Below are 23319 nucleotides of genomic sequence, written 5' to 3' on the forward strand. Positions count from 1 at the left end.
AGCGTTGCGCAGTGTCCCAGCAAACCAGCTGGTGGGGTGTGAGCAATCACAGAATCACAGGGGTTGGCAGGGCCCTCTGGAGATCATCCCATCCAACCCCCTGCCAGAGCAGGGTCACCCAGAGCAGGTGGCACAGGAACGCGTCCAGGCGGGTTTGGAATGTCTCCAGAGACGGAGACTCCACCACCTCTCTGGGCAGCCCAAGTCTCTTTAGTCTTCCCTACGGTTTTTGTCATCCGTGGACAATTACCTCTGTCCTCCCCACATGGGATCGGCTCCAAAAAGACGTCAGTGGTGAGACTGCTGCCCGGACCCCGGGACCATCACTCACTAGGAGGGTACCAACTCCTAAATAGCATCTCAAGTGAGCGCTGCGTGGTTGCCAATTTACCGCGTTCTTATTCTGTGCACAAAGACATCCGCTTGAAAGCCTGCAGGCTGCTCCTCCAGCTGTGCTCGGAGGTAAAACACTTGGCATTTCATCGCTCTCCACCTTTGCTTCGTTTCCCTCACTGGGAGCGAAATGAAGGTTTGGTGATGTGCACGAGTCTGTGAGACAAAATTGCTCTCAGAAATAAAGTACCCCATGGTCAACTTCAGAGGCTGCTCTGAGGGTACAGGAGATGCTCTGCCAGCATTTGGCCCCATTTTGAATGCTGCTGGAGCAGAAGAGAAGAGCGTCACTCTCTCTTTTTCTCACGTTCTGATTGATTTTCACATGATTGCAGTGCTGTCCACGAGACAGGAAAGGCATGGCGATTTCCAAGCCTTTATTCACATTGTTCTTCTCTGCCCAGCCTCCTTCCACAACCCAGTGCTGCAAATCATCCTTCGCTAGGGCGGGCAGGCGGGGAATCTAACACCACCAGCCCCTTCTCTAATGAGCCCCGCAGCACGACGAGCTCCGAGGTGCAGAGATTTAAATAACTTTAACACGCCGACGTTACAAAAGACAGCAAATCCTCTCACTGCAAACCCTCATTGGAAGTTAAGCCAATATCCACGATCACATGTGGGCGTGGATTCCGCCCCGTCGATACCACCTTGGTATTTTTATCAAGCGGTGACAACGCCATTGATTTTTGTAACAGTGGCTGTGCTGTGCCAGGGGCACCCGCGTGGGGCTGCGAGAGGTGCGATCTCCTGAGCTGCTTTGGCTCGAACACGTCGTTTTGAACCCGCTGAGCTATTGTTAGCCCGTGAAGAGGGAAGCGGGTGGCCAGCCCAAGGGTTTCCAGCTCTGGTGGAGATGTGCTGGAGTGGGGCTCATCCCTCACCCACCTGCCTCGGGTGCTGCCCCAGCACCTCCGGTCTACGGCCGATATAGAAGGAAACAAACCCATTTCAGATGTACTCAGCTCACAACAGCGGTTTCTTTCTCACAAAAAACCGGCCGACGCCACTCGCAAGAGCCGCTGCCCCCGGTTGCCCCAGCCTCGGCCAAAGCCGCTACTCTTGCTGCAATGTCAAAACCCACGAGAGGTTTGTATTTACCTGCTTTCTCTTCAGTCTTGTGCCTGATTTCCCACATCACAGTGTAATTTGGAGACTGCCACGTAGCCAGAGGAGTGCCGTTGCCGTAGGCTGTGGTGAGACCTGCATCAAACGTCCGTCCCTTCCTGCAAGACGGGCTGACACGAGCCGGAGGAAAGGGCTTGGCACCGTCACTGCCCAGGCGGGGATGATTTAGAGAGCAACCAGAGGTTTGTACAGCTATGACACTTTCGATGTCAAAACACTGAAGTCGATCGCATCACACTTTAAACAAGAAGGACACGAGACAGAGTCGAGGGAGGCGATTCTGCCCCTCTGCTCCGCTCTGGCGAGACCCCCCTGCAGTGCTGCCTCCAGCTCTGGGACCCCCAATGTAAGAAGGACGTGGACCTGTTGGAGCAGGTTCAGAGGAGGCCACAGAGATGATGCAAGGGCTGGAGCCCCTCTGCTGTGAGGACAGGCTGAGAGAGTTGGGGTTCAACCTGGAGAAGAGAAGGCTCCGGGGAGACCTTAGAGCCCCTTCCAGTCCCTAAAGGGGCTCCAGGAGAGATGGGGAGGGACTCTGGATCAGGGAGGGGAGCGATAGAACAAGGGTTGATGGTTTTAAACAGAAAGAGGGGAGATTTAGATTATATTTTATGAAGGAATTCTTGGCTGTGAGGGTGGTGAGCCCCTGGCCCAGGTTGCCCAGAGAAGCTGTGGCTGCCCCATCCCTGGAGGGGTTCAAGGCCAGGTTGGACGGGGCTTGGAGCAACCTGGGCTGGTGGGAGGTGGCGGAACTGGGTGGGCTTTAAGATCCCTTCCAACCCGAACCATTCTGTGATTCTGTGATAATGTGCAGAAGAAATGCCTAACCCCCATACTGGAGAGAAGGCAAAGACAGGAGCAGCAGCAGCTTTAGCACCACGATCCGGAGCAACCACAATTTTAGAACCACACCTAACACCACACAAAGTCCATACAGCAGCATCCCGCGCAATACTCAGCCCTGCTGAGCGCAGGGACCCCCCTTTTTCCGAGTGTGCCGAAGCCCCAGCGCTGCAGCGAGGGCTGGGCAGGCACCCAGCAGCATCCCCCCGTGCTGCCCGGGGACGTTGACGTGCCCGGTGCCACAGAGCCCTCCTAGCCGAGGACACCGCGACCGGTTCGCAAGCGTTCTGGGGAAGGGAAGGGCATTTAAGCTATAAATTAATAAATACAGTATTTGCACTGGATTAGGGTGAGTTTCTCAACTCTATTGACATGTCAATCCTCACAAGACTTCTGCATCCCTACTCTTTGCTCCATTTTATTTGTAGAGAATAATGGCTTTCATATGACAGAAAGGGAGAGACATGAGCTAATAAAATTACCAAGAAATGACATTCACCGAGCACGCTGACCCAAGCAGTTATTTATTAACCGTGCTAGCAGACCTAAAAATAGCTTTGATTGCATGCAAGGCCATCTATGCCTGCAATTAGTACAATAAATATAACTACTCAAACTAATAACAGCACATTCACCTCAATAACAGCAGATAGCAGGCTAATCCGCTGTGCTTGAAAGCATCTTGTGAAACCGCTTGTTTTTTTTCCTTTTGCTCAGCCAAGGATCTGCGCATTGTGAGAGCGATTGTCAAGAGCAGAAACAGATGCAACCGTTTAGAACTTATTAGATGTAATACCAATGAAACAGCCTTTTCAAGGGATCTCAGCTGGCTTTCTGCTCAGCCGCAAAAATACTGAAACAAAAAGTCCATATCCTCCTCTCTACTGACTTGTGGTTCTCCTTTCTGAGAAGAAATAAGGGATGACATTTATACCTTCACTCCGAGGCAGGTGAATATTAAGGACAGAGAATATAATCCTACACCCCTTCAAGAAATCAGAACACGTCATATGAATTCCGCAATGATTCTACAGTTCTAGAATAAGATTTGCACAGGAAATGTAATTTATACATCACATTTCCACAATAATTTCTTTATAACTTTTCTCTAATACCTTTGGGTGCAGACAGGGCTAACGAAACCATCGGGTTCGTGTAGGTGTCATTGATGCTGGGGGGGAATCATCCCGTCTCCCTTATCCGTGAATTGCTCAAATGTTGCTGAGACCTTGAAGGATCCATTCCGGTTTGGCAAGAATGGGTTAAGATTGGGTTGCAGCTGGAGTTTTCTTTAAAAACATGAACTGGTCTGGTTTCGTACCCCTTGTTTAATCCCGAACAAGCACACAGGCACGCAGAAGGGAAAGAGGTTTTGGGCTGGGTCTGGCTGGAGCTGAGCCGTTCTGCTCCCTCAGCTTCCCAGCGGCCGGTGCTTCCCTCAGGCAGGGACTTGTGTGTGCTGGCAGCATCAGCACTCGTCCCAGGACTGACTCCCAAGTGTCACTGGAGTCTCCTTCTCTGGAGACATCCAAAACCCGCCTGGATGTGTTCCTGTCCAACCTGCTCTAGGTGTCCCTGCTTTGGCAGGGGGTCAGACTAGATGATCTCCGAAGGTCCCTTCCAAGCCCCACCATCCTGTGTGATTCTCTGAACCGCCACCTTGAACTTCAGCAAAAGGCCAAAAATACACCAGGGCCATTGAAAAATGGCAACTTAAACCATCCATTAGAGATGGACACAGGCTGGAGCTGCTTCCTCTCATTTGTCCCTGACCCACGGTCCCAAGGGACCTTCTCCACCGCGGGCAGAGGACCCGCTCTTTCCCTGCCACGCACAGCACAACAGCGTTCCTCGGTTGACAGCGAGGATGAAACACTGAGCTCCCACCACCACCGGCTCTGTCTACAAGGCGTCACCGTCCCTCCGTTCAGGGCAGAAAAGCGGCATTCCCGGGGAATGCTCCTCCAGCTGCAAGTGACCTCCCATGGCTCAGCCAAGCTGCCCAGGGCCTGGCTGAGGACACAGGCCCTGCCGAGCCCCCGGCCCCTCAGGGAGGAGCAGCCCAGGCGATGCTATTCGACACAGCATGCCCCGGGGGACTCTTGGAGCTCCCAGAGTATTTGATTTTCAGGGGTATTTTCAAATAGCTCTGTGAGGCAGAGGCAGGAGAGTCTCCGTCGCCGGACACAAAGGCTGGAGGGAAGATCTACCCCGCTTCAAGCCAGGGCTATTTATAGCAGCCTGAATTTGAGCACCTCCTAAAATTCAAAGACTTGCATGAGTCCGGGAGGAAAGGTTCCCCGCAGGAGGTGAACAACATGGACTGACGCTGCCTCCGGATCCCGTTTGCTCTCGTATTTGTCCTGGGGAGCGGGTGGCTCAGATCCCACCTCCTCTTGCTTTGATACACGGGTTCCTCATACAGAAACCCCCCACTTCAAACAGGGCTCAACTCTCCTCCACCAAACCAAACATCTCCCAACTTGCGACAGTGGCTGAAAAGTCAAAAGCAAAACAAATTCTCCCCATTTTGGTGCTGAGCAGGCTCGTTGATTACCCAGCAGAGAGAGAATTGCTGCTGCTATAGAAACAGCAGCCACCGACCTGGGGACCACACGCGCTGCTGCGGGCAGACCCGGAGATTGCTCAAATTGCGAGATGTGCCATGGGCCACATCCAGCTCCCGCACCAGCCCAGAGGTGAGGTGCTTCGTAAGGCCACAAAAACATCTAAAAATACAAGCCCCTGCTCTTTTCAAAGCAGATACATTTTTATACTTCAGATACCAACAGCAAGAGGTGTTAAAATACAACATTTCCCGAGCCTGGTTAACAACTTGCTCCTCATTTCCTTGTAAAACAAAAATCCATTGGAAACTTAGTGCTACTTACCCCACTTCAGCCCAGTTTGGGTGCGGGAAGGAGACCCAGAACCTCTGCACCAAACCTGTGGGTTACAACACGACAAGACAACATCCAGAGCTCAAAAATCCCCAAAAATCTCCTTCCATCCCGTGGGCTTTAACCACCCTCCATCACCTCAGCGGACGCTCACGGCAATACCGTAAAGCAGAGACTACTGAAAATAAAAGATCTCTTCAGATAATAACCAGTAATTACTATTCTATAGACACATTTAAATGATTTTGTTAAAGAGAGATTGTTTTGGCAAGCACTATTTAAATTAAAAGAAGCTGACCAACCAAACGAAAAAAAAAAACAAACTATTTCCTTCAGAAAACCCCACTCATGTTGCAAATGGCAGCAATTAAAGCAAACACACAAAATGTTGTATTTACGCAGTGATGTGAAGAAGAAAAGCTGTTTAAAAACCAAACATTAACGTGTTTGCGAAGAAACACGTACGCATACTAATTTTTTTAGGATGACTAATTGATTTTTTTTTTTTTTTTTTTTTTAAACGGACAACGCAAACTCATTCCCGTGACAAACCAGAAACGTCCCGAGTTCAATCTGGGGCTCCCACTCGCGCCTGAGGCTGCAGCAACACCACTGACCTGCTGCAAAGGGGCCCCACGGGCTGGAAAGGGCTGTATCCAGCTAAGAAAACTCCTGGTAATATCAGAAAGAATTAAAACATTTATTGGGCATAAATATATTACATATACACTACAGATACAGTTAAGTCTTACATACATAGTGTAGTATTTGCAAAATCTATACATTAAAATCGATATGGCAGTTTTAATACAATGCATATGAAATAGTCTAAAATTTACAATACAAGAAAACTTATGATTATTATTTTTTTTTTTTCTTTTTAAAGTTGAAAAGCTTGGAATGTATGTTCCCATAGTGAGGTAAAAACTTTTTTTTTTTTTTTTTTTTCAATTTAAAGAACTGTGCAAGGATAAGATTCATACACATTCAGTTCGGGCACTTCTCAATCGTGACGCTGAATACCGAGCTACCGTAGCCAACAAACAGGAGTAGAAAACATTTCAAGTTCATAAAGAAAAAGGCAGAACAATAGAAAAAACATCTCTCTCCTTCCTTAAGGGTTTTAAATATTTAGTGTTTCATTCTACCTTTTTTTTTTTTTTTTTTTTAAACTCTTGTTGTGATTTCTCTGAGAGCAGAGAGCCCTCGGGTTGGATTCAACGCCTGCTATTGCTGGATCCAAGGGCAAAAAAAGGTGTAGGGGAAAAGACAAGGCATCAGCAAAGGGTGGGATAATGGAAGCGACAATGGAAATCAAACCGGGAATGGTTTAAAAATCGGTGATGCTTTATTTTTTTTTGTTAATGTATGAACGACAATCAAATCGCTATGGCAGAATACACAAACTAAAAGAACGTCAACATATTCAGGGCCGGTCCCAACTCCGACGGAATATTTCCTCCGATAATCTCAGGGTTGGGCTGGGCGTTCTCGTTAGCATGATTATGAGGGACACCGGACAAATTAGCAACGACAGCAATGCTTCAGGTGTAACCCATTGCTTTTCGCTACACTTCTGCTCGCCGCTTTTAGTATCATTTCTATTTCAAACTTTCAAAATCCATCAAATCGTCTCAAGCAAAGTGGGTTTGTTTGGTTTTTTTTTTTTTCCTTTTTTTTTGACTGAAGCAGGGTTTTTTAAAAAAGGTGTCAAGCTTGGATTTCATAGCAGCACTGCTGAAACAATATCGAAAAATGAAAAAAAAAAAAAGGGAATCTATTCAAATTTCTGGGTTTCCAAACTAGCGGTCTTTTCATCGTTTTAAAAAATACGCTCTTTTCCCCTCCATTGAAGACAGCTGTATTATGCTTTGCTCACAAAATACAGAGGCAAGGTCACAAAGTTTCATATCACAAATAAATTTAAATAAGATGTAAATAAATTTGACAAGCCATGACTTTGGCAAGAACGAAAAAAAAAAATATATATATTTAGCTCAATGCCATTAGTTTGCAAGGCTAAATTAAACTAATTATAGTCAATAACAAAATACAGAACATTTCTAATATTTGCTACATCTAGAGAGGCACACAGAATAATTCATTGATCTTAGCACTTTCTTTCCAGAGATGATTATGTTTTTTGGATACATGTAAACGTTTGAATCACTGATAATGTGGTTGGTTTTTTTTGTTGGTTTTTTTTTTTTTTGGCATTTAATGTACTAGATGCTCCCATCTTCAAAAACACAAGAAAATGTAAGAAGATTAATAATACTAGGAATGCTGCCAGGTAAAAAGTCGACCTAAAGTACAACAGTATAAAACAGACAAAATATAACATGCTACGGGGAGGGTGGGGAAGGGGATTAGTACATAAGTACACTTTTTATTTTTTATTTTTTTTTCTTTTTACAATAAATAAAAGATTGCACTGTAATTGGTATTTAAAGTACTGTATGCAGTATATAGTATAAATAAACCTAAAACAAAAATAATGTTGTTTTTTCCCCATTACTTTGGTTAAGGGAATATTATGCTAGTACAGGACACTGAATCTTAGACGATGGAGACAGAGCACAAAATAGCCAGGACAAAAGCAAAACCGAGTAGCAAAAATATACAAAAACAAGAGGCAGGAAAATACACTGTGTCTGTTGCACCCTTTTGGAATCTATTTGCACCTCCAGCTCATTTCTGTCCCTGAGGTACTTGCACAACGTTGACTTAATATAAACAATCCAATGAGTGAAGAGTTAAAATTCTAGTATCTCGATGGATTAAAAGGTGTATCGTGGAAGGGGCAGGCAGGAGGAGGGGGGACATTCCCATCAGAGCGGGGCTCCCGTCTGAGTTTTGCCGTGTACCAAGTGATTTCAGTTGACCCTGTGGTAAGAACAGCACAGACACCCACTGAAGGTATTGAAAATAAACACGCCTCGTTTCTGATACCTCCCAAAACGTTCCATAAAATGGATACCCCTCCGATAACATTAATAATAATAATTAAAAAAAAAAATAAAAATCAACCGACAGTAAAGTTTGCTTACATCGAAAGTAAATCTCACCTAATTCAGTAGAGGCAGTAAGCTGTCACCAGCTCTAATCATATAAATCAGGATGAACATAATAGAATAATATCTAGTATTAGATTAGGAATAGTTATATACAGTGACAAACAGACAAGTTAAAGCAGCTTTTAAACAGCTGAACATGGGAATAACTAACTATTGCACGATGCCCTCTTACTTAAAATTACTGCTAGGAATCAAAATGGTAAAAAAGAAAACCTATAATGCTTCATAATTTATATGCAGTTTGGTTATTCGATCTCTTATACAGGCAGTTTATAGTGTTGCAACTGTAAAAACAACAGATAACTAAAAAGGTTTTTTGACTGCAGGATATTGTTCCGATTTAAATGCGCTAGACAGTTTAAAATAACAATTTACGTTTCGTCTTGAAAAAAAGGGGGGCAAATGTAGTGAATAATTGGTAGGAACATTGCTAATACTGTTCAAGGAAAACCCGGTACTGTTGACTAACACTGCATTCTAGTCTTACCACTACACACACTCGTGACTAATGTTTAGGAGGAAAAAGAAGAGACAAAAAAGTGACTCATGATTAAAATTTCCTAAATAGTAAGATAAAATAAGAGACTGCATGAACTTCAGCGAAAAAAAACCAACGTTGAAAAGGCAAATTGGTGACAGTTTTGAAACCGTGAAGGAAAACAATCTTGCTTTTGGTATCTGGTTTGCTTGTTTCTCCAGTTTGACCACTTCCTAGTTTTGAATTTCAAAAAGGTGCATCAAAACACTGATTTATCTTTCTTCAAGCTAGAACTGTAAAAACAAGAGAAGTATATAAAATGCATGGTAGAACAAAAGGATTTCAAAAAAAGGAATATCTGAATAAATGTGTGGATTATAATGCGTAGCATTAGTTAAATTTGTATCTCAAACTTCCATTGAATTCTCTACTTCATAAAGAAGTATTGTAATATACAGGCGAATATAATTGACAAACTTGCAAAGCCAAGAACAATGAGGGCTGCAAACTGTTCATCAGTAGGAATCATGCTCTTTATCTTCGGGTCATCTATGCTTCCCATTTCTCCCGCAAGCATGATCTCGTTTCGCTGAAGCATAAAGGCAACGGATGGGCTGAAAGGTCCACTAAGCTCCTGTGAGGTATCCAAGCACCGGCGGCAGACGCAGACGCGAAACCGATAGTCTGTGTTGACTTGAAGGCCTGAGATGTGGAATGTGGTCTCTTCTCCCTTGTACACCTTCCAAACAAAACAGCAAGCACAGTCATGAACAAAGAGGAAGACAACCTCCTCCTCCTTTCGTAGCACCAAACAATTCTAAAGGATTTGGGCCACAAATTTAAATTTCAAGCAATTTAAAAGGACTTGCAAGGATTTGGGCCAAAAAGTTAGATCAAGCCTGAGCCTTGTAACTCAGCTCTCGAGGGAAGAACTCACTAACTCAATGCAGGTTTTGGAAAAACAGAGGCACGCGGAGAGCTACGGAAGAGGCATCCAACCATGAGAGGTCTCAATACAGAGCATTCAACAGAGCCAACGCACACAAGGACAGACACGACTTCAGACAATACATCAGCCGTAAGACGTACTCATCTTTTGTGGGTCTGATAAATACTACAAATGTAATTGCTCTTAAAACGTGGCTATATGCCTAAAACGTGTCTAAGACATAAGCACCATGTTTGGCCCCAAAAAGAAGAAAACCCGCAAACTAAGGTTATTGGAAGACATTCACTGTGTAATTGCAAAATTGGTTACAAATATTATTTTAATGTACTTTCCTCACATTTCTCTCAAGAGTCAGCAATCTTGCCAGAAATTACACTTTCAGAATTGTGGAAACAATAAAATATTATTAAGGTATATAAAAAAAAAAGCTCCTCTTGGTTGCATTGTTGTTGGTTCCTTAGCAATCCAAACCCATCACGTATTTATGTTAATCAAATGTAGGTACCGCATGACTCAGAGAGCATGAGTCACAATATGAGAAAGAAGAGAGAGAACCAAATAGCTAAGAGACAGTTTTGTGACTTAAATGGAAAAAGACCACTGGAAGCATTTACAAACTCTGAAAACAAATAACCAGTCAACAATTTATATAACGGAGGAGTGCTGAAACTGGTATTTTATGAAATGAAAATTGTCTCACAAAGTGCCTGTGTCTGCTGGAAAAAACCCATCCTCAACTTCAGATACTTCTTCTTCTGCTCATTTAGCCGGTTTCCTTCTCCTCGCTGCGGGAGCGGAAGGCTGAGAGCATCTCTGCCCGCCGGGAGGTAAGAACCCAACTTACGAGAGGGCAACAAGAGGGACATTAAACCTGAACCGACAGAGGATTTCCTGTGCGTTATTCGGGAGTCAGACATACAGGAGGAAAAGGAAGAGACGCGCTCAGCTAAACACCACTTCAAGAGTCCAGCTCTCCTGCCCCTGAGACTCATCCCTCAGTTAAACACCCAGTCACTGGTTTCTTGAGAAGGTCTGGGACCAAAGATTAAGGCTTTTCTTTCATTCGTTCTCTCCCCTCCTTTTAAACTTCCACATTTTTTCCAAATACAGTTTGAACAACGGTGACTCTGAGCTTCCAGACTAAGTAGAAGTCCTCGAACTGGCTCATGTTTCTTGCCCCCGAGGCATAAATCAAGAAGCAATGTTTAAACAAAATTACATTACCTTCCTCAAGTACGCTCGGCATCCAGAGGAAGCTCACTCTAGCTCAAGTGAGAGGAATACAACAAATTCATCCCGTAAATCTCTACATTACCCACAGCTATGCACCGTTGCCTTCCTTGTCGTCTTTGCTCGTCTTCCCAACGCCAAGGAGTCATTAAGTTACAGTAACACAGTAATCGCAGGGAAAACAAAAGTGCAAGTGCTGTAGTAGTTCCATAGAAATAACGCAAAAGGTTGAAACATCCGTTTGCAAAGCGTACCTCATTCCTAGAATGACTCTGCCACTCTATTTTCCAAAGGCAACTCCATTTCTAATACCCACCTGTTGGGGGCAATTGTCCTCCACCTACTCCATCATCAACGCTACATCTTGTAGGTGGTTAATACTTTAGTTTACTCCCAAATATAAGCGACCATGCAAAGAGAAGCTGCATGCATTTGGCATGCAAAGGTAGGTTCAGCAAGTAATTAAAAACGGTTGTGCTCTTCCACGGGACCAGAGTCAGGATTCTTCTACTTGGAGGACTTACCTAACTCCCGTTTCTTTAGACTTTGAGACATGGTGACTCAGAGCATCTATTCCTTACAAAACAACCCTAGTCAAGGTATGTTTTCTGGTGCTCTTGCAATTATTAATTTCATTTCAAAATGTATAATCAGAAGACCTCTACGTGCCTTTGCCAAAATGAACCTTTGCAACCAATATGACCACTTCTAAAACAAAATAAAAATCCAGTAAAGTCCAAATAATGACATTCAATGAAGCAGTTACAATCTAATCTTCATAAATTACATTTAACAGGTGCTAGGGATGGGATATGCATTGAAAAAACCTATCCAGTGAATTGTTTTTTCACTTGCTTTGTTCTGTCAGGGTGGTGAATACCAGTGTCATTGGAGGCTAAGTTTGGCTAAATCAAAGACCTGTATCTTCATTACAGTCTAATAAATACAGATGACCACATTCACTCAAGCCAGCTAGTCAACAGCACTTCTCAGAAAAAGGCCAGTCAAGTGAGAGTTGAGCGCATCGTTAAAGTTTGAGAAACAGCTGAATACAAGAATTAATATTCAGTAACGGTAAAGACAAAACATGTCCCACACTAGAGCTGGGAAGGTGGTGGAAACTGTCCTGCTTTCAGTGGTTTAATGAGTATTTACCACCAGTGGATCTATGTCCTTTCTCATTAACAGGTAAAAATTTACTGTGCTTAATTATCATTTACTCTGTATCCTCCACAAGCGGCTGCAGCGAGCACACCTTGGGGACATTACTGGCTCCAGCTCCATAGATACGTGCTTGGTTGACACCACAGTTACACCCCGTGAATGGGCTTCACATGCACAACAGAGAGGAAAAAAAAATAAATTTGGCAATTATGTAGAAGGTCTTTAAATCTACTAAACAAATATTACACCAAAAATGACTGTATAAAGCAGCACACTTTTTTATATCTAGCACATTACGCTTTGGTGGCCAACAAGTCAAAGTAAAGTGGCTATCTAATTTATCACTTTCAGTGCCTAAAAACAGCTTTTCTGCTTAGGTACCTGAGAATATAATAAAAACATGAGCTTTTTCGCCTGGCTCCCTCAATGAAAATATCATCACAAGTAATAAACTGCTGCTGAAGCCTCTTAAGGCATTTGATCCTATTGATCAACCCAGACAGCTCAGAGAATTCCTGTAGGCAAGTATTTCTCGATTTCACCGACGCCATTAAATAATTCAAACCCACTCCACCTTCTCCAAATAATAAAAATGCCAGCCAAATAATAAAAATTGCCCTGTAAGCGACACACTGGAAAGCGCAAGATAACCTTACCTGGTTGTTGCCCTCCGCTGCAATGACCAGTCTATTTAATAATTAATAAAAGCCTATTTTTCATGGTGATAAGAAGATCAAGAATCCGAGGCAGGTTTCAATCTATTTAGAAACCACGCTCACTCGAAAGGTTTAATTTCTTCTAAGTCATTTGACACATTTCTCCTTAAGAAACTGGCTTATTTTTTTATCCAAACACAAAATCAGCTTCACTCACTCCACTGCTGAGATGCTCGTAAACCCTCGTTGGGTTGGACAGTCTCGTCTCCTAAACAAAGCAAACAAGAGCCCCTCAGACCACCTTCCGCGAGGTGGGCTGCACTGAAAAATTCTTAGCAAAAGGCAATTATTTGTTCCGTCTCGTGACACGTCAGGAGGCAGACAAAATACTCAATGCAGGTAGCATTAATATAATAAATGCCAAGGCGTACTGTACAATTATGTTGTATTTTGGCATGCTACCAGTACAAGTGACTTTGACTTGCTATTTAAAATAGAGAAGGAAACACTATTTTTTGCTTATTTACACAAATTAACAGTGTACTGAATGGGTTTCAGAGACTGTGTGTCTACAGAGTCTGAAACAAAGGAAAAACAATACTAAAAATTAGAGCTTGGTAAGGCCGACCGGGTTCTCCCAGCTGTCCACCTCTTGGTGCAGACCCGAGCAGGCTTCCCATTGCATTGCTGGGGGATTTCTACACACCCAGCGCATCTACCCAGATCTTTTCTTCTTTTGGAAAGCGTCGGGGGACAGTTTTCTTCCAGAAGAGATGTGGCAGGAGCCACTGAAACACCATGGCCTCCAAATTCTTGGAAATTTCAAAGGTAGAACGTTCTGCCTCACTGGCAAACAACTCAAGGATAAAGAAGCTTTAAAACTCAGCTCTCGTTTCCCAGGGACAGCTCTGATGAAGGGCTGGCTCCTCGGTGACTCCATCGGGAAACTAAAACTTGGGCTGCTGAGTGTCCCGACTGTTATCCCGAGCTCCAGCTCCTGCGCCGCACAGCCCGGCCCGCTCCCCCCGCTCGGGTTAAAGCTATGCAGCACTGGAGATCACTGGAACACACCTGAAAGCCAAGTTCTAGCCGAGTAGGCTTTGCTAGATGAAGCCACAAGAAACAGAAAACCAGACCCGGGCCATCGATTCCCACGGTCTGCAGTGATTTACATCCCGATTCGTAAACAAGGGAAATTTGATTTCCTGAAAAGAACTGTAAAGCCATAATGCCATTGCTTTTCGAAGTATCTGAACAGATAAAGCGTACAAATACAGAAAGAGGAACACATCGCTTAAGAAACAGGAAAAGGAATATTTAATATTTTTTTTAACATGCTATAAGGGAGCTAAAAACTAGGGAAACTCTGCTCGACACCGTGCCACTCTGTGTGCACAACTGTTCCACAAACAGTCATGGGATACAGTCACATTATGAAAAGTCAAACACAATCATCATTAAAATTTTCTAAGCCAGTTTTCACAACGATGGGATCTCCCTTTTCCAAACTTTTTTTTGGGGCGAAAAGACTAAAATCTACTCTGTAAAGCATACACCATTCTTGTTAAAAAAACACCATCACACCCGTTTAAAATACATATCGTGGTATGAATGCTACGCCAGTATCACCAAAGTCATATTGTCGCCTTCCCAATATGTTTGTCAGAATAACGGTATCTTTGTAAAATTTCCTGGGGGAGAAACAGATTTATATCAAACATTCTCCCGTTCCCTATATAAAAAAAGAGGTTGACACGCATCATCATCTTGATTTCTGCCGTGGAGAGTCGCTTCCACAGATGGTAACGCCGAGTAAATGCTTCACCCTTTAATTGGTTTGTTCTGCTCCAGGAGATACCTGCGCATGAACTCAGGCTCATAAGCTTTTACTCATTTGAACGCTGAAAGCAAGAATTAGGGCTTTAAGATAAAATGAGGAAACTGGTTTTGGTCGCCTATCAGCCGTATTCACCTGAAGTCAATCCACTGGGCGAAGACAGGGAGACGCGGCTCCATGGATTTGTAACATCTCCCTAGACAAAACTGTTCAACGCTTGCCTTAAATAGTTGCCTCAATTGCTGCAAATAAAGCGATCTATTGACAGAATTAAAGGCTTGTTACAGAGAAAACAGCTTTACGCGTTTATTATTTGAAGAGTTTCAATTTTAAGGTAATTTTATAAGTGGATTTTTACTCTATGAAACTCTTCTCATCTGCGTTTGGGCTGGTGTAAAACGTGTCACCGAACAGAGACAACTGTGTCCTGGAGGGGGAGAGAAGGTGAAAGCGCCCGAGGGTGAGTGACCCTACACGTGATATGGAGTCCTGCACTGCCCACAAATAGCTTGAAATAGCTATTTTTCGCATTTATTTCCATGCCAGTGGGACATAAAGAATTATTTCATGCAGCTATTTTTCTTTCCTTCTTGTCCAGCTGTCCTATCCCTGGCAAAACGCCCGTCACTTAAGACGCTCTTCTTTCTCATGGGTGCATTTAATAGGCTGAAAACCTACTATATTTTTCATTTGTGCAACCCTTCAAAACCATCTGCAAAGCTTTTCTAATATAATATGCCCCCTGAGATACATGTGCGAAATATCTATGTCACTTGCAGGGAACAAAACAGATTTAAAAGTAAATTTAGGATTTGCGCTTAGAACCTAGTGAACGTATCACTAAAATTACTTTTCAGCCAAAGAGTAGCAAGTGATCACGCACGTGCCACAGCAAAGGCCAAGTGAAATGCATTAGCCAGAAAAACAGTGAATATATTTAATATATTTTTATCTCCTATTTATATACTTGATATATTTTATCTCCCATTCACCCAACAGGAGGCAAGAGCACGTGCACGCAGCTATTGCAGATCGGCTAATGGAGAGCATGTCAGTGATGTGCCCCACTGCTGAGAAGACACCCATATTTGCGACGAAACTAAGTAATTTTGATGGGTGAAACCGATCTCTGAGACCATGAAACAGCAGGACTCTCCCTGATTTCCACAGCTGGTTATCAGCCAGCCCAACTACAGAACTCACAGCGTCAGCTTTGAGCATCCCAGCCCGGAGCTTCTTCTAGTGAGTCACTCGTGAAAACTCAAACAGAACACCCCTCAGCAAGGTCACGCTTCGTGAGAAATGAAGACCTTCAACATTAAAACCCTGAAGGTGCTTTTTATTTCCTTTATTGCTGGGCTTTTTCATACCACAAGGTCCTGACTGCGAAGACGAAGCCATCGCCCACCCTAAAGGAAGATGAAGCCATGCCCAATTCTCCCCAAGGCCATGCAGAACATTTGAAGCACTGAAGCTATGCTTACCAAACCTGCGCCGGGAGGTTATACGGCACAGCTACTTTGCAAAGCAGGCAACAGCGAAATGGCTCCACTTATCCACTTACCGCTGACATTTTGAGGCCAACACAGTACATGGAAGTTTTATGACCGATAGCAGCACCAAAAATGTTTCCCGACAAAAACAACGGTTAGGTTTCTGAATCTTTAGCACCCACGTGAATTAATTTATGTTACTTTTGATAATTCATTAATTTGCAGTAACACTGAAAAGTAGATTGAAGAGGAGCAAAGGCAGTTTCAAAGTACCGCCTTATTCACATTTTTAAGAATTTAATTTAAGGCTTAAAGTATCTCATTCCCTACGTTGGACTTATTTGAAATCAGTATGACAACGAAAGAAAGGACAGGGGGAAGACGGGCAGAAGGGACAGGTGAGGATGGAGGGGCAGAGGCCTTGCCCTCTACATCAACAAATGGATAGAGGGTGAAGAGCTGTCTCTGGAGAATAGCCATGAGCAGGCTGAAAGCCTATGGGTAAGAATTAAGAGACTGAGGCAACACGGGCAACCATGTGGTTGGAGTCTGCTACAGGCTGCCCCATCAAGGGGAGCCTATGGACGAAGCCTTCTTACTCCAGCTACAGGAGGCATGGTGCTGGCAGGCTCTCGTCGTGCTGGGGGACTTCAACCACCCCAACATCTGCTGGAAATGGCGAGCTCTAGGCAAGGCGGGGATGAAGGGACTTAGAGCAGCCCTGTTGAGAAGGACATGGGGGTACTGGTGGATGAAAAGCTGGACTTAGAATCATAGGGTTGGAAAGGCCCTCTGGAGATCATCTAGTCCAACCCCCCTGCCAGAGCAGGGTCACCCAGAGCAGGTTGCACAGGAACGTGTCCAGGCGGGTTTGGAATGTCTCCAGAGTTGGAGACTCCGCCACCTCTCTGGGCAGCCTGTATGAGCCAGCAATGTGGGCTCGCAGCCCACAAAGCCAACCATATCCTGCGCTGCATCAGAAGCAGCGTGCCCAGCAGGGCAAGGGAGGGGATTCTGCCCCTTTACTCTGCCTGCAGTGCTGTGTCCAGCTCTGGGGCCCTCAGCACAGAGACATGGACCTGTTGGAGTGGGTCCGGAGAAGGCCATGAAGATGCTGGGAGGGCTGGAGCCCCTCTGCTGTGAGGACAGGCTGAGAGAGCTGGGGTGTTCAGCCTGGAGAAGAGAAGGCTCCGGGGAGACCTTATTGCGGCCTTTCAGTACTTAAAGGGGGCTACAGGGAAGATGGGGACAAACTTTCTAACAGGGCCTCTTGAGACAGGACAAGGGGCAATGGTTTTAAACTAAAAGAGGGAAGATTTAGACTAGACATAAGGAAGACATTTTTCACAATAAGGGTGGTGAAACCCTGGCCCAGGTTGCCCAGAGAGGTGGTCGATGCCCCATCCCTGGAAACATTCCAGGTCAGGTTGGACGGGACTCCGAGCAACCTGATCCAGTTGAAGATGTCCCTGCTCATGGCAGGGGGAGGGTGGTGGGCTTTAAACGTCCCTTCCAACACAAACTGTTCTATCATTCTAAGACAGGGCACAGTTGAAGTGCACTGTAAATCACACAGTCAGAGTTGTGATAGATGAAATAAGATCTAGCTGTGACTGAGTTGTTCTCTTTCAGGTGCTGTGGGGAAATGTCCACTTGTGATCTCCAGTCATGATAGACAAGGAACGAAGGATCAGCCGTACTTCACTCACTCTGTTCCCACATTGCAAGAACGGACAGTTTCTGTGGGGCAGCTGAGGAACAGCAGTTACACATCCTTGCATCGAAATCTGAGACAGGAATGGGATGGTTGAACAAACCAATTAAAAACCGCGTACTTGACTGAAATCCTTCATGGAGGGTCTTGGAATTGGCCTAGTGAACGAGGAAGATAATCTACACACTTCATCTTCTCATCTTCAGACAATGGTTAGCACCAGCCAGTTCAGAAGAAAGCATGGGCCGACAGAATTGTAACTTTGCAAAGGTTAGTTCGGTTAGGAATAGTGATTAACTATGGACAGAGCGCAAATCACTTCAATAAGATAATGATGTTCTATACACTCCCTCTGGGGACAAAACAACCTATTACGGCCCTTAATTTTGACTCAGCTTTTTACCAAAGTTCAGGTTGCATCACCATAGGGTATAATTCAACACAGTCGAGAGAAGCAGCACAGCAAATGTTCAAAACCATTTCCATTAGATCGTCAATTTAGCAGTATCAAAACAAGACCATTTTCCTACCTGCTTGTATTCAGATTCTCTTCCAACCAGTACCTGCAGAACGTAACCGACGGGGTCTCCCTTCATGGGTGGGACAGTTTCCCAGGTAATTTCACAGGCGTTTCCTCCCAGCTGTGTCACTCGAGGGGCTACAATACAATTAAATGCGTTACCATTTAATATAAAGGCTGCATTGACATCTGGTTCATGTTCCGCGCATTGTGATATACAGGAACATCTTTAAAAGAGAACTTCAGGACATCACATTGTCAGCTGGCCAAAAAATCAAATTGCTGTCACCACTGGATGGAAGGAAGTAAAACTGGGGCTGGATTTTTAAGTCACTCAAAAGTCACATTTATTTCAGGACAGTCTTGCCTGATTAAGCAGTTCAGGATTCTTGTGGTATTAAACAATAACAACCGCAGCTCACAGAACACCGCGTGAGATTTAGAGCTGATTAACAAGCTCCTAAGAAGCAGAACCCAAATCACCTCTGCAGAAGGACAGTTAGAGCATCCCTCATCCGTCAGCCGTGTGGGCTGCTGGAAAGGGGAAGTGGAGGTGATAAAACACTTTGAACTTCTAAAATTCAATTGCAGCGCGGTGCGCTGATCTTTTCGAAGCAGAAGCCAACACACAAATTACACTGGCATTGACAAAAGCAGCAAGTTCATGAAGTTCTGAGCAAACATCTGTGCCAGTGGAGACGCCTGCGTATTCCTCCCATGCTACGCACCATTGAAAGAGAGGAATAATATAAAACATTTCATTCAGGAAAACGGGAGAAGGAATGTGAGAAGGAAAGCTAAATCACCTTCTGTATTAGGGATTAAGTCCAGCCTGGGAAGCAAAAGTACAAGCACAATTTTAAAGACTTGGACTCACAGCTAACTCTGAGCCTGAAATTCAGATGGTCAGACCTGGTATTTCTAGCCAGGCTCAGACCGGTGCTTTCACTACAACTCTAGAGAAATTCAATTTGTCGGCTGTTACAACAGCTGCCGTCCTTGGGAGAGGGTCCCTCACCAGCTGAAAGCCAGAAGATACCACACTGTGCCCACGGCAGCTTGCAGGTGAGGCGAGCAGGGTACCGACAGCATCTTTATAGGTACAACTAAGCATCTGCCACTGGACGGCATCAACACAACCTCAACAGCACCCAGGGGCCACCAGCCTCAAGCCAGCACATGACCGAAAAAATGAAAGAGGGAGAAAAAAAAAAACAAAACAGAGCTAAACACTTTACCAAGTGGTTAAACACGTGCACGTGCAAGGAGATGAGCTTGTTAAAGGCAATACAGATTCCCAAACCTACGAAAACAGACAACGGGAGAGTCTATCAAAGAAACAAATGCTTCTGCTGCCGCATACATTACATGAATTTTAGACTAATCCGTTACCACCCAAGAGGAACACATGAATCATATGCGGACCCAAATGTAATCAATACCCATTTGCTTCTCTCTGCACATCTGCCAGTGTTGAGAGACTGATAATAGACGCCTTCATCTCAGATGACAGCAACATTCTCAATTATTTCCCGTCCTCCTTCCCTCCCTTACCCCAATACACGCAGATTTTTGTCTGACACTTACAAAACATTGCCATTAACAATAATGCTACTTTAGGGTTGGCATCACTAAGTGAGCAACTGGGATACTTTATACGAGAATAAACACGTGTGTCTGATAAACTTAGCACAGTTGCTCGCGTATCACCTATATTCCTTTGTATTGCTCCGAACACGGAAGGGAATCGGCATCATTTTGCCTCAACAGATCTCGCTTCCCTATAGCAGTACCCCCCCCAAGGCAGCGCTCACTAACGGAGTGTTTGTTGTGCCCTTTTCTCTGTGACAGCCAGTGTTTTGCGATGTACCCGTGGTCCCAGCCCACACACCACCCGGCGCCCGCGCCGTATCTCGACTGCTCGAGAGTCAGTCCGGAGCATGAGTCACGTTGAGGAGGAACTAAATAGGCAGACAGGGAGTACAAAACCAAACCCTAGTTGAGATCTGAATTGAATAAAATGGATTTCTAGCCAGCGAAATGCAAGTGTGACTACAGCGCACGCAGGCAACCCTGAGCTAGCGTTACCCACTCAACGCAGCTATGAGAAGCAAGGGCAAGATGGGCTCGGGTGACAAGCGCCCGTGCCAAGGCACCGACACCTTGCAGACGATGCTAAAGCTGTGAAGCACATCCTCCCTGCTACCCTCACCGACGCCAACCTGGTTCGCCTAGCATGAGCTCCCTTGGCTTTGCTGGGCTGAATCAGGATAATTCACTGCTGGGTGAGTACAGTTACCCTTGAACATCACGCCAACCACACAGAGATACCTTTGTCCAGAAGCAGCACTGAAGCAAACGCCAAAAGCCAGGGGACAGCCAGATCCAGGTAGGAATGAAGGTGGGATTCTCGCATACGCTGATTTTAGGGTAGTGAAGCCGATGTCCCGATTCAGAGCAGGGACCAGGGAAGCTACACCCCAGCAGGGCTTTCCCTCCCCTCTAAATCTTTGACCATGAACGGTGTCAAAAATCACCAAAGTCAGGTTTTAAAGACAGCAGAGCAAACGAAACCTCTCTGACAAACTACCGGTTGCTGTTTCTCACAGTAAATGGTACCACTTGACAAAGGAGATGTAAGCAGACAGGAGAAAAAGGTGCATCTGGTCTCAGCTCAGCTTATCTCGCCGCCGATACACCGAATCCTCTGCCTTCAGAATAGTTCTCCTTGGAAGGAAGGAGCAAAATTACTCCGAGCAAAATTTACACAGAGGAAAAGAGGTTTCTTTACAAAACTTCGTTTAATTTGGCCTTTTACTCTTCTAGTGGAACACGTGCTAAGTGAGATAAAGAATCTAATGCTTTATGTATGTGACATATCGTTAATAATTTTATAAATCAAAGAAAAATGACTCTGAAGTGCTGTGCTGACCATCACCTACACAACTAAAAACAACACTAAACTTTACTAATGCTTAAATTGGTGTGTACACGTATATACTACAGTTGTTACGTCCCTTATAGAAGCGCTGCCGTAATCCAGAGCAATCCCTTGGTAAACATTATTGTTACCAGCAGCATTTTAGCAGTTTATGTATAATAAAGTGGTTGGCATAACATTTATATTGTTTATATGAACTTTTTTGGGATAATTTAGCTCCCCGCCGTAACTTCACAGAAAAAACACACGCAGCGCAAACTGCTTTTTCACGTGTTATCGCACACTTATGCTGCTCCTTACAAACTCCCTGCATACTTACCAATTACTGAAATAATTACACGCTATTTATGCATGCGTAAAAAAAATAATCTACGACATACCTTTGATTGCCGGTGGGACAGACTTAGTTGTGCAGAAGGTACATATTTCTGAGAAAGGTCCCTCCCCAGCGTCATTGACCGCCTGTATTCTGAACGAGTAACAAGTGGATTCTGTCAGCCGCTGTATCTTGTACGTATGACTTGGTCCCCTATAAATCGGAATAAACCTGGAAACAATGAAAATGAGAACATGTAATTACACTGGAGTGGCACAGACGCTCCCGGCTGTTACACGTATCGGTGCAAGGTATCCGTACCGTGAAAATCGGCTTCGCAGAGCCGTTGAAAGCAAGTATAAAACCAGGGTGTCATTAACACACGAGCAATGATTAGCAGGTTAGGGAAAGCAGCTGGTTGTCTCCTTTGCAGCTAATACTTACCTTGCAAAATGATTACATGAATTATTAGGAAAACGTCTGTCAATGCATTTCTTACTACCCGCTCAGAACAGGTTCAACCTGTGCTCTGCTACAATACACTGCGTGCGCTGCTGGTTTAGAAGCGCGTTTAAAACCAGATGAATACTTTGAATCTTTCATGGCTTGATTTGGACTTTCTTGGCACACTAAGACCACATCTTACATTCATCTGTGCCACCTTAAGCCAGAGCAGCTCTATTTAAATCAGAGCATATGGATTGCATAATGGATGCGTAATTTATTATACACAGTTTTGAAGAGTTTACAGAGCGAAGACAGCCCAACAGCAGAGACAGAAAGAGACCGAGAGAGAGCACGTCGTGGTCTACGGGTGCTAAGGCACAGGGGAAGCATGACCACGGCGAGGGGGATCTGGAGGACGGGGAAGGATGCCAGCTCAGGGGCGCTGGGGGACGCTGCACTGACAGCTCTGCTCCAGAGCAGGCTGAGAAGAAGAAAAAGACCCGACATGAAGGAAGTGACTTCCCAAAATACTTCCATTGACAAGCCCAAACATCAGCACACACAAAACTTGTCCAATAATGTAATGCAGAACAAAATCAATGTCACTTAATCTTAAAAAAAGGCAAACCCAAGTACAGTTACTAGAGATAACGTGACTTCTATTTTCAATTGCTCTGCTTGGATAAATGCTTTTCAGCACTAGTCCTGTGTTAGCCAGCAGTTTCTACCTGAGATCCTGACCCCCTGGATGCCGAGCAGAATGGGGATGAGGAAGCACCCAGCATCTTGCATCAACCCGCTCGGCCTCCACAGGGGAACAAGGTCTTACTCGCAATAGCCCCAAATCTGGAGAACATAAAATTCACCGCGTAGGATCACACAGGGGTTTGGGTTTTGGTTTTTTTTTTTTTTTTATGATTTAGTACATTTATTCAAATATCTTAACCATTTCAGCAGATTTGAAATCACCAGGAAGCCAACCAAGAGATTTGTTTTTGACCTCCTCATCTAGGTGCTAGCTTTATCCCGGATAAGTCCTTTGGCTTTTCATGAGATACACAGTATAACCAATTTGAGCATTTCATAGAAACTGGGTCTGTCATTAGCTCTCAGGGACAGAAATCAATTCGTATTACATTATGATTGAAATCCACGGAAGTACAAACAGAGAGGTCAAGAATCATCCGTAATAAAAAAAGAAATGTTCAGGTAATTTAAATTGCTGGAAATGTA

At 44.5% G+C, this 23319-nt stretch overlaps 1 protein-coding gene across 1 annotated transcript in view; it reads right to left on the reverse strand.

Moving 5' to 3' along the window:
- Positions 1–5950: 5950 nt before the first annotated feature.
- FNDC3B (fibronectin type III domain containing 3B) overlaps positions 5951–23319 on the reverse strand; it is a 213828-nt gene continuing 196459 nt past the window's right edge. Inside the window, exons 24-26 of the mRNA XM_074590212.1 lie at positions 21704–21870; positions 18393–18520; positions 5951–9558 (exon numbers count right to left, since the gene is read on the reverse strand). Coding sequence (XP_074446313.1) covers positions 9247–9558; positions 18393–18520; positions 21704–21870 — 607 coding nt within the window. The 3' untranslated portion in view covers positions 5951–9246. The remainder of the gene's footprint in view (positions 9559–18392; positions 18521–21703; positions 21871–23319) is intronic.

The sequence above is a fragment of the Larus michahellis genome, chromosome 6, assembly GCF_964199755.1.
Source record: "Larus michahellis chromosome 6, bLarMic1.1, whole genome shotgun sequence".
Taxonomy (NCBI): domain Eukaryota; kingdom Metazoa; phylum Chordata; class Aves; order Charadriiformes; family Laridae; genus Larus; species Larus michahellis.